This window comes from Sinohyriopsis cumingii, chromosome 11, assembly GCF_028554795.1.
Source record: "Sinohyriopsis cumingii isolate HCF-2022 chromosome 11, ASM2855479v2, whole genome shotgun sequence".
NCBI lineage: Eukaryota > Metazoa > Mollusca > Bivalvia > Unionida > Unionidae > Sinohyriopsis > Sinohyriopsis cumingii.
In genome coordinates, this window is record NC_142971.1 from 38,317,239 (window position 1) to 38,330,358 (window position 13,120).

The 13,120-nt window shown below is 34.3% G+C and overlaps 1 protein-coding gene across 2 annotated transcripts in view; it reads right to left on the reverse strand.

Moving 5' to 3' along the window:
• Positions 1 to 7,573: 7,573 nt before the first annotated feature.
• The window catches only part of LOC149787941 (uncharacterized), a 40,869-nt gene continuing 35,322 nt past the window's right edge, over positions 7,574 to 13,120 (reverse strand). For both annotated transcript variants that reach the window (XM_089974204.1, XM_089974205.1), the window contains 2 exons: positions 11,427 to 12,933; positions 7,574 to 10,960 (listed from right to left, as the gene is read on the reverse strand). In XM_089974204.1, coding sequence (XP_089830330.1) covers positions 10,687 to 10,960; positions 11,427 to 12,933 — 1,781 coding nt within the window. In that variant the 3' untranslated portion in view covers positions 7,574 to 10,686. The remainder of the gene's footprint in view (positions 10,961 to 11,426; positions 12,934 to 13,120) is intronic.

The following is a 13,120-nucleotide window of genomic DNA, read 5'->3' on the forward strand; positions in this document are numbered from 1 at the left end:
AAACGATGTAAGAAACGTTTCAACAAACGTATTTGTTAACTTGCCAGTATGTTAACCTTGTACAAATCGGGTTATATTTGTAAATGTTTCTATTTTAAATTTTCGATGGAATTTCCACTGCAGTGACAGAATGTATAAAAACAAAGTCAATTAATTACAAACTTTCACTGTATTATGTTGAATTTGCAAACGAGGATGAAAATGATGAAGAGGAACACTATAAAGATACTGTATTGAAATATCCAGTAATTTGTTGTTGCATGAACATAAACCACTTAAAGTACTTTAGGTTTTAAACGTCAGTTCTTACAAGTACTGAAGTAAAGTGGGAGATTTCTTCCTTCACATCTATTTCCTCTGCATGTACTTGATGCTAGAAATTAGTGATGGCGATTGTTGTTGTAAATGAGGTCACAACCATGTTTATAGAAATTACATGATATTAGCATGCACAGTCTATTAGTCCCCTAGATACCGTCCGTTTTTGTGTACAAATTACTGCTACAGCTTACAAGTAGCTCTTTCGACTCGATTCATAGGACAACGAAAATGATGCAGTTACATGTATAACAAATTTATTTTCTTAAAAACCCGTTGATATTTATAGTGTAAAGAGCGTACTAAATTGTATTGATTCACAGAGCAATCGTCACTCAATAGTACAGTTAACAAATATATAGGTAGGCGCAAAAAGTTGTTGTTTAAATTAAATATGGTACACCTTTAGAGAGTTTCAATTACAGTCAAATCGATGATTAAATTTCACATGACTTCATCTGTTTCTTTTCTCAAGTGCACGTGTATTGGAAACGTTTGTATTCTATTTTTAAATGATCTATAGAAAGAAAGAATGAACATCAATTTTCTCGATGAGCTGTGTAAATAAGAATGAACATCTGTTTTGTCAACGAGCCGTACAAATAATGAACATTTCCTGTTTTGTCAACGAGCGGTAGAAATAAAGAATGAACATTTCCTGTTTTTGTCAATGAGCGGTAGAAATAAAGAATGAACATTTCCTGTTTTTGTCAATGAGCGGTAGAAATAAAGAATGAACATTTCCTATTTTGTCAACGAGTGGTAGAAATAAAGAATGAACATTTCCTATTTTGTCAACGAGCGGTAGAAATAAAGAATGAAGATCTGTTCTGTTTGCGGATGGAGCATATTCGGGTTGATGGCATAATTTGTCTGTCTTTCATTGATTCGTGTTCTCGACAGTTTATACATGCTCATATAGATAGTTCAAGGCATAATTGAGCCGAGATTTTTGGAGAATGCTCCAACCACGAATTAGCATAGCCGCTTATCTTACATTCTTATTTTCCTCCCTGGAAAAATTGTATCGTAATTAACAGAATACATTTAAGAAGTTATGGAAACTTCATGAAAATTGAAGACAAAATGTCACAGTTTCGAAAATGTGCAATTATTCATGTTATATTAATACTAAGTGTCAGGGTGACCCACTTGGAGGGTCGGTCATCAAACAATTGCTGTAAATATGTAATTAGATAAAAATTGATACTTAACTGGGAGATGAAATTGGGCAGTGGTTCATTGGATTATTAGTTTTCCAATAATTGGTAGAGATATGCTGCGCCCATCCAAGAGGTCAATGTACCAAAACTACATGTTGCACGATTTTTCAACGTTACTGATATAGAAAGAAACCTATTACTTTTTGAAATTTTATATGGCTAATGTGATAAAGTGATCCAATCAGCAGGGCTCAGAATGGTGTTATTATTATTATTATTATTATTATATTTTGGATTCTGTGGGATTCCATTATAATAAGACATCTTTATAAAAGTATTGTTGAAACAAATGGCTTGAAGATGATACAACTTATGAGTTGGATATTTTCGATCAACCAGCCACAAGAGACTTCCTTGTTGAAGTAAACTAGCAGGATGGTGGAAACTCCATATTATGATTTACATTCATGCGCTTGCGCGTAGTGGGGATTTGCTTTATGAGTCAATAGGACGCTTAATTCAATGCACATCTATTTACATAAACAATCTTCCGTACAAACTCTGACCCTGCTATGTACTGTGTCGCACCACGACAGCGGTAGGGCGTATAACGTTACACTTGTCCGTCCATCCATATTCCAAAACTGTATATAACATCTTCATCAGTTGCTCCCTTCAAAGCAGCCACTTCCTGTTCACCAATCGTAGACAAGGGTCTTCCAGAACGTGTAATCTTCCATGAATTCGCTATCATGTTTACAACGATGAAAAGACCTTCAACGTGCTGGATATGACACAGAATTACATCCCTAGATTTTATCTAGGTCTGCCGGGGCACGAGTCAGAAAGAACCCTAAGCGTGCCAAGATTTTACCGCACGCGCTTTGCTTTGTTTCTCCGACATTTTTGCATCACTATCATTTACGTGTATTAGGTTACACGCATATATATACAGGTGTCGTTAGTGCTCTGTGTGTAGCTGTATATCATTCTATACAAAGTTTATTTAGTCTATCGATCTGCAATAAACATATTGACAGCTTTAAAGAAAATAATATTCAGAATATTTAAATTATCCTTCGTTGGTTTAAATGTAATTATAATCACTAATTGCAAACATTAGTTTTCTTTAAACTTGTAAGAATAAAAATATAAAGTTATAATATCTTGAATTCTGTCCATAAGAGACAAGCATTTGGTTTGAGGAAAGCATGATATTTTAAAGAACTACAACAATGAGTGAATGCCGCTGAATCGCTTGTTGTGCTGCGTGGTTTCTGTTGTGCCTTTCAGTTTCTAGAAGCTGTAAAAGCTTATAAATGTTTATGTTTGTACATTTTCTACGCTGCGTCTAGCACCTGTAGGTTTTGCCTTCTCAAGCTTGTAAATTACATTGTTATGTGTATCTATAGTTATGTAGCTCTTGGTACATGATTGTGACTGTATAATGTATAGTTTTTATTCATGACTGATATTGTAATAATCATCTACAATCAATATATTAGATGGTTAACTTTTGTACACGGATAATCAGAGTTTAGACTGGATCTGTAAATAGCTACAGCAGGTGTTGATAACCATTATTAATATTGATAATAAGACCTGTTTACGAGTTTGGGGTTGTTTCCTATTGGACAGGTCGGTCAAGTGGATTCTTAAAACAACGTTATTTTTCACAGGATGGATTAGGTTACATTAAATATTAGATTGAGCATGAAGATATGTCACGTGGATATATTGCGACATATAGTCGTAAACGACGTTTGAACGTGTATATAGGGAGAGAATTCCGACATCAGATTCATTCGTATTTTGTATCCATTCCTATCTCGGAATATTATGTCATATGTTGAAATCAGTCTGTATATGTGTTTAATGTTGTGTTTAGATAATTTGAGAGGAGATATTTGTTAGGATTATAACTTGGAATTACAAAGTGGTCATTGGACTAAAATATTATTCAGGGACTATTTTGAATGATTCAAAGGAGTTCTGGACAATGTCATTGTGGTATGTACAATAAAGGATCTGAAATTCATTCGAAACTTTCGATTCTTTGGGACCTGAATAAAATTTTTAGGTCTATTTTGGATATGCATAATACTGTAAGTTCCTCTTACATTTTCAAATTATAAGTTTGAGAATTAAATTATTTTTTAAGCTTTACAAAATATGTTAGATTTACTTATTTATGTTACTTAGTTTATGACCTTAAAAGTCGTAATAACATAAAGCAGGTGCAGTAATGTTATGCAATCTGTCTAAGACATTTGACCCGGCCAAGATAGTTTTTATTTGATTTTTGTAAGCTTCGTTATACATTCCACCTTATTTTCTATCTCTTTCAAATCTTCATGTTCTACTTCTTTTATATTGTCCACTGTAATTGTAAAATCTGCACGAGTCTCCTCCAATATTCTCTAATTTCTTATTTATATCATCTAATGTTTCTTTCTGTCCATCGCCAGCCAGTAGTTTGGATATTTCTTCTGTTGTTATCCTTCTTTTCTGTTTTGTTAAATCATCATAGTTCGTTTTATCTTAGATATCATACAAGCTATAACTAGTTTGTGGACAAGTGTCATCTTTCAAGGTGCCACTTCTATAACGATAAAACTGTCTACTCCTTATAAATGTTTCCGTTCCATATACTTGCGCAAGTTAAATTTGTATCTAGCTTCATATCCGCAACACTGGTGATCATTTATCGACATTGCTTTTTAGAGTACTTATGCCTTTAACAAGTAGAATATGCATCTGGGTTGTCTTTAATACACATTTCGTTTGCCTTTAATACACACTAAGTTTGCTTTAAACAAGGGCTTTGGAAGCAACAAGCAAAACAGTCGTATATATTTCTTTAAACAGGCAAAACAGTCACCTAAGTTTCTTTTAAACAAGCAAAACAGACATTTAAGTTGCCCTTAACAGGTATCAATAATTCTGGAAACATGGAGAATCAATATTTAAGGTGCAGTTTACAGCCGTTTGGGTCGCCTAAATGATAGGAATATAGTTTTCCGTTTAAAGGCATCTAGTGTGCTGTTCTTATCTGCTTATGAACCTCTGAGCAGAAATATCTTTACACTAAATTATGTTGTGTCCTAAACGTATGTGTTCTAAAATTCTGTTGCAAAACGGGGATTGAAATGTTCGCAAGAAACCACATGTTTGTGTAGATCTCTCTCGTGTGTGTGTGTGTGTGTGTGTGTGTGTGTGTGTGTGTGAATTTTAATGTAATGATTCAATTAAGGCTGGACCTATCAATATGTGAATATTTTTTCTTTGGATATACATTCTCAAAATTGTCGTTGAATATGCAAGATAGAAGAAAAACATAACTGAATTATAAGGATAAATTCTTGACAATATTATTATGAGATAATTTAGGATCTAATCTGCCATTTCGAAATTCCTGTCCCTTTCCCACCCAACGATCATTCACAAACTCGGGTTATATTGTTAGTAGTCTATAACTGAGGTCTGCCGAGGACATATTTATATTAACTTCATTGCAACTCTAATATTAGAGTAAAACTAAGAAAATAGTTTAGACCACAGTAAACTAAGTTTACAGAGTCAAAGGAATCAAAAACGCAAACCTAAAAGCAACTCAAATATTAATTCGCACTAAATTGTCACAAACGACTAACAAACATTTAGTCATCGACAGCTAGGAACACAGTTGTAAACCAAATCCAGAGGGACTTGCAAGAAATTATAACGGAGATGAAAAAGTGCATTCTAGCACGAAAAACTATAGGATTACTTATTTAGATGAAAAACTAGAGTATATAATTTTGAAAATGAACAATTTAAAGATAATCTATAAAATACAAAAGTCGCAAACATGAACTGTGAAAGAGGAACTCAAAACCATAGCACATCAGGCAAATTACGAATTGCTGAAAATCAACCATAATGAGCAATATTCCAGGAAACACAATGAGAACAAAAATGGCTCAATTAATGAAAGAAACAACAGGCAAATACATGGAACAGAGATATATACTTTCCACCCATACAATTCCTGGACCGAAAAACCCCCAATAATTACGAAACTTAGAAATTTTAAGACCAAAATAGACCTTGCAAAGGACTCAAAGAAAAGTTTCCAAAACGATTGAATATGCAATTCGACTAAACACGTATCTCATTAACGGGCTTTCGAGGCATCGCAAAATATAATCTGACAGGTATTTTAAATTACTTGGCGATGTGAAAACGAGAGTATGGAAAAGGCTTAAATTGTACCTTTTTGACGATATAAATATTTTGATTAATTCCCAATCTGATCGTAAATATAGTTTATTTTGTACAGTATAAAAGGTGCAGCAAAATATTCTTTTCACTTTCAAATAAATTTGGGAAACCATGGGATCTATTCACTATTGCCTATGTCTGCGACGTCGGTGCTGAGGTTTATATATACCTTTATACACACTCTGCAAGGAACTTTATGCAGTGGTTAGAAATATGACACTTCTTTAATGGCAAAATAATTATGAAAGCTGATGGTTTGACAAAAACAAATGAATAAATAGTCTAAAGAGTAATTAAAAATGGAGCAGCTAAATATTCATTCAGGTTTTCTATTTTCAGAATAATTGTTCATATTTTTTTAATTTATACATGGACGTTGGTCGTATGTATATTTTCCTTATAATTTTATTTTGTTATTAATTCGTTTAGTTTATGTTTTCATTACTTGCGTTCTTCCCCCTCCCCCGCCCCCCAAAGCTGTTGCCTTTTTAGTGCTGGGATAAAGTAGACCAGAATAATCCGTAGACAAAGTGCTGTAACAACTAGCCAGTCTTGTGTAAGTTCGAGATAAGATCCTCATTATTCCTTTGATCCTAACCTGTCTTGTATTCTCTAATAGGAATATGCGACACATATGGCATATTAAAAGTTACTCTTATTGTTACTATCGCTATTATTAAAAATAATAATGCATGCAGTCACCGACGAGTTATTACTTCAAACTGGTCGAAAAGGTTGTGAAGTCCCTATTTATAGTTTAATTTCGTTGTTTTTGCTGTGCTCTCTCTCTCTCTCTCTCTCTCTCTCTCTGCTACTACAAGACTTGAGGAATATCCATAAATAATCTTATAATCTCCAATATTTGTATTTCTTCTCTAAATACTAAAATTCTCATAATTAAATACAAGTTTTTACCATTGAATGTAAGAGGTCTGTACAGTTCCAATGCAGAAAGGAGACTCTCCGCTGGGTTTTAAAACATTTATTGCAAGAAGCACACAGTACTGCTCTGATTTAAAAATATTGAAAGGAAGAATGGAGAAACCGGCGTGTTTTAGTTATGGATTGTATTATTGTACTGGTGTTACCATTCATTTTCAAAACAATTTTGAATTTTTTATTTAAAGAATGAGATGTGATCATGACGGTATATACATTTTATTAGATATGTCGATTGATGGAAATGTAATGATATTGCTCAATTTATTTCTTATGAGTGATGGTAATTCCGACTTCTTTAAGAATCTGAGACAAGGTATTGCTGGTTTAGATAATCCATTCATTATGAAATTTGGAGATTTGAATGTCGTTCCGGAAATGGAACTTGATACACATAATATTAGTCATGATAAAAATCCCATGGTCCAAACAGTAGTTCAGGATATGAAGAATGATCTAGTTTTATGAGATCCCTTGAGATTAGTCGATCCAGATGCTAGATTATATGCTGAGATAGCCCAGTCCGATAACAGCAGTATATTAGATTAGTTCCTGATCTCTGATGGTATGTTTTCATCTTTCATAGATTAGGCAAATGTTCCAGGATACAAAATATAACTGTAAGCTTATCATTATTTACACATCCAGAGGTCATGGTTATTGGAAATTCAATGGAAGACTTCCAAGACAAGAAGAAGAATGAAATACGGTTAGAAACTATATCGTAAATACTGTTGAGACTATCGTCATGAGGGTGATAAACATTCGCTACTTGTAAAGCTAGCATATGTTGATGATTAGACCCTTTTTGAAATTCTTCAAACGAAAATTAGAACTCAAACAATTCAGTAACATATTGCAAGAATCAAAGAGAGAATTGTAAGCTTTAAGAAATCACTTTATCAAAGAGTATGCATAGATTACAGTAACAATTACTAAAAACAAGTAGAACTATAACAAATAAGGAAATGTATATGGAATGAGCAATGTTCATTACAAAAGCACGTTGGTATACATTTGGTGAAAATAATTCAAAAAATACTTTTTCAAACTGAAAGAGATATTACACTAAGAAAATGATGCAGGAATATTTGACGATAGGAAAATGTTAGCAGAAAACACTAGAATTCGATATGATTTTATGAAGGAGCTCTATAAAACAGACATATATAATTATTATTCTGCTTTTTTGCAGTAAATAAATACAGTAAATCAAGAAATAGAGGAAAAGGAATTAAACCACAAACCTAAAAGCAATAGTGGTAAATCTGAGTTACTAACAATTAATGAAATAGCAGCTTAATTTGAGAAATATATTATCTGCACTCTGCAAATGGAAATTTTGACAAACATATAGGAGGATGTACCCGAACTATTCCAATCAATATGCTATGATATACAAGAGATTATACTCTGGGTACGTTATCATGCTTGTATCTCCGAGTACAATGTGTTAGATCGAAACCAAACGTGTTATTTATTAACTAATCCTGTGACTGCAATTCTGGGTCTGTCTATAAATGGATCGACCTGGATATAGACCCACCATTCATTCTTTTACTATTCAAAAATATGATAGAGTAGGGTCGAGTTCTGAAATATTTCTGTTGGATTCATTCTTGGTACATTCTATAAAATTGTCTCGTCTTACCAACTGATACATGAAGTAACGACAATAAAATTTGCAAGATTAGTTCCATCCAAGGTGATGATGAAGCTATCACAATGTTGCGGAAAACTGTATATAAGAGAGAGAGAGAGAGAGAGAGAGAGAGAGAGAGAGAGAGAGAGAGAGAGAGAGAGAGAGAGAGAGAGAGAACAGGTTTCTGCGGTTTGTTTATGAAAACTGACACATTTACAAGAAAATAAGACTTTGTTGTTAAAGTCTGTTAACAGCAATGTACATTAGAGTTGAGCCTTTCGATAAGTAAATTATTTTGAGATAAGCAGGTTGAAATAAAGAAGGTGGGTTCCATGAATGCTACAGCAACAAGGGCCAACAAGTGATACAAACGGAAGCAATACGGTTATACAGTGCTGTGCCGAATGGGAGTGGATGGTATGAGTACCTGCAGAGGTAATCAGTGAATTCATCCAGGCTTCGTTTCCTTCCATGACAAACACTGATGGCGACAAAGGCTGTAAATATATGATTTTCTGATTTCAGACCAAAGTACACAGTTGGCAGACATCTTTATAAGGACTGAAGAAGCCAAATAAAATGGTTTCACGGCGAGGACCACTTTGTTCACCAAAGTTCTTTTGGAAAATATCTTTATAATATTTATAACACATATCAAGTGCTACACACGGATATCGAGAATATATCTAACGTGGGGGCATCACATGTTGCTGTACACAACGCCTCAACATTGTCTACAGGTATATTCACTACAAGATGCCATATTTGTGAGAGGAAATGCCAGAGGTTTAGTTATAGCTATACAATCTTACTTGTATTATTTTAATAATAAAATGCGACACATTTTTCCTGTCAGTTAATGTAAACCTTTCACTTTCCTGAGAGCAGTCTGCCAATCAACGGATATGAACTGCTATCTTTTCTAATTTGGGAATGGTTATTATTTTTAACTGGAATTATCGAATGTGTATTACACGTGTGTGAAGTGTAATGTGGTATCATGATTCAATAACAGTCTCAAGAATATTTCATGCATTCTGCGAGTTAAAAATCGTTTTGTTGCATTGCTTTCGGTGTTGCCAACACATATGTATCAGCTAAAACATATATTGGATGCATCGTGAATGTTCATGAGATTGGGGAATTTGGAAACGAGTGAAATATTATATACACGACTTGCCAGCAGCCATTTGATAATGGAACGAGTTTGCTAAATTTCGTATCATGGTTTTGAGAAATTAGATTTAGCTTATCGTTGCATACACTTTGCATTGTTTCATGGAATCAGTTAGTAACGATGACAGGTGTTATGTAGATTGTAACATGAATTATTATGAGACGATGTGATGAAATTAGTAACTATATTAAAAATCCTCAGTTCTTTTAAGAATGTTCGCTTAATGCTTTTTGAAGTCTAAAAAGCACACAGGACTAAGTCAACGAAATTAATCTGCTTACTATTACTGTAAAAGACATATTTTTGTTTTCATATAGTAAAAATCACATTATATTTACACTAAAAATGAAACATTGGAAGTTCTCTGAATTTATCAGTATTTGCAATGTTGCGTTTTTTGAGCAATCAAACTAATTTAATAAATTATATTGTAATGCTGAATATTAATTTCGATACTCTTGTTAAAGAAAATTATCTACAGGCACTAACAGAATCTTTGAACATAATATATTTGAAAGAGAAGCGTTATAAAAAAAAATAATGTACTAAATGTATTTTATTACGTGAATCCTGTCAGAGATTCCCCCACCCACCTCGGAGTCATGCGATTTACGAGAACTCATTGCACAATCATGTCGAAATTACATATTTTTATGGCGTTATGTATTTCTAATTTCCTTTTAACAATGCTGAATTAAGACAGATTTACAAATGTCGCTCTACGTCAAAGAAGTGTTGACTTTTGTTGAGATGAATATGAAATTGTATGAAACGCAAACCGATCATATCAATTTCTGTTTTGCGTCGATCAGTACATTTGCTGGTTCATACAACTTGATATTCACTTCAGTAATGCTCATTGATTGTATAATAATTATTCAAGCTATGAAATTCGGTTTTCAAATATAAAAGTTTGACATTCATAATAAAATGAAGCTTGAACCGATCTCTTAAGTGGTTGGTTTTCCATATTACCTAGAGGTAAAATATTTATTTCATTATTAATGAGAAGAAATTGAATCATACTCAATAAAAAATTGAACTATTATAGAAGGATGACATTACATACGTATTATGCTTGTACGTTATCTAATGATATAAGGTTGAGTTTTAGACAATACGTTCCTCATACTGCGTCGTTTATTATACACTCCAAATTCATTCACCCAAAACACCGGAAATCATTACAAAATAAACATTATGATTAGGAATATATATATAGTTGCAAACATGTGAGACGTGCTCCGAATCACTGACCACGACACACCATTGGATAGTGTTGCTAGTTTAGTCGATCGTTTACTTCGGCTGAGAATGTTGGGTATGTCTTCTAGCCATAACTTCAGCCTGTCCGGCCATAGATCCGTCATGGTTCTGGAATCAAGTGACAGGTTCATATACTGCCGTTTGACATTGCTGAATTCTTCCCAGTATGGCAGTCTGACACCGTTGGGGTCCCTGCCAAAATATTAAGAAGTCGAGAAATAAGTATCAAAAAAACAAATATAAAAAAATGAGATGAAAATGTCCACCTACTTCCCTTTTGATGATAATGTGCTACAATGGTATATATTTGATAAGTAAATAATATTTTACGGGTTAGTCTGGTTGTAACTGATACTGTATTTAGCAAATATGCTACAAATGAAATATTTGTTGGCTTAGATTTTCTGAACATATTGTAGCATGTACTCATTCTTGATTCGAAATTAGATGCAAAGAGTGGACTGCTATCATATACTGCAAGCAGCGTACCATAAGTAATTTAATTTATTATTCATACATTTGTATACCAATCAAAACAGTCGTTGAGTTTCTAAGCAATGTTGGAAGAAACTAAACCACAATTTTGCACGAATTTCTTTGTAATGCATCTATTTATTATTATTATGGGCCTCAATTTTAACAAGGAAAATTATCTTACCCGGTCTTCGCAAAATTTGTCCAATACATCATCATCAATTTAGAGAGATCAACTTCCTCTTTAGTCTTTGATGCTGACGGTCTATACATAGCGTCAAGCCCAAAGACGAACGGAAGCTCGCCAGCATGGTTGGCTCCTTTAAGCCATCTCGGGCGTTCCTGAATCCAGGGATATAAGGGCAGTTTGGAGAATAAGTACTGGTATGTTTTCTTTTTAGACTCACTAGCATGAGCTGCTAACGTCGCTCGAGTTGGGGCCGCAAAGGACATATCATTAACTATATTGAGAGTTTGCCGTCCTTGTTCTTCGAGAAAATCAGTCCTAGAAGTGTCGGGAACAGTATATCTGTCACAAATCGCTGTTCTGACAGCAGAAATGTTATGGAAGAAGACGCTAGTAAAAGAATCAGCTATAAGGCCGCACAAAAGTCTTGTTGGTATACCTTCACTCAGATTAAACTGATACTGCTTTTGAAGATCCAGAAGGGTAAAATAGAAAATTCCACCCTCATCATTATTTGTTCCAGCCATTAAATCAACGCTATCAAAGACTTCACGACCTTTGGAACTTTTGTTTTTAATTGTATTTTCAGGGAAATCATCAAATAAGATTCCGTCTACAACAGGTCCAATTGAACTTATCAAATCAAGGACATCAGATTTGTCACGTGTAGCTGCACCTGTTTTTTCTAGAATATCCTTGGCAGGTTTGGCTCTCAGGCATGCAATGAGACTTCTAGTTTCTATAGTTACAGATGAGTTTGTGCAGTTCAGAATCTGGCCAAGCCTTTGCGCCACCTGCAATGCATTCGTGACGAATGCGCTGGGGCTCAGCGTGGTTCCACTTTCCGATATCGCTCGCTGAAATAACCCTTTACTCTTCGGAGATATAATATGAATACCCACACTGTGTCCTCCCGCAGATTCTCCAAATATAGTGATGTTGGTAGGATCACCCCCATAGTCGGCAATATTATCTTTCACCCATTTTATTGCTAGATGCTGATCCCATAGGCCAAAGTTACCAGGTGCGAAATCGTCCATCGTGGAGAGAAATCCAAACAATCCTAGACGATAATTTATCGTGACAACGATGACATCGCCCTCTAAAGCTAAATATGAAGCGTCGAAGAGCATTCCTTGTCCCGCTTCATAGCCTCCGCCATGGATCCATACCATCACGGCTTTCTTATTTGATTTACATAACGCTCTTGGAATATAGATATTCAGGAAAAGACAATCCTCTGAAATATTCTGGTTCGGTAGCAACCACGCGTCATTCGATATTAAGTACTGGATACAAGAGGGACCAAACTGCATCGCATCTAACGTGTTTGCCCAAGGTTCGCTTGCGATTGGGAGGCTAAATCTCAATTCACCAATTGGGGGCCTGGCGTATGGAACACGTCGGAATTGAAAGACTTTTTCTTTTTTGACGGTGTTTACAATTCCTTTTAGACGACCTAGTCGAGTTTCAAGGTTGATAAATCCATCGTCTGATAATCTACCTACAAAGATGAAAAAAGCTACAAAACGTAAGTATAAACATTCAAACGATTCTATATGGAAATTATATTACAATATATTCTCAGTATCCACAGCGAACTTAACTTAAAATGTGTAGTTGTCTTTTGCAGTTTGTTTAAATCCGTATTTGTGTCTTTAAAAATACCCAGATATTTAAGTTTGTTATGC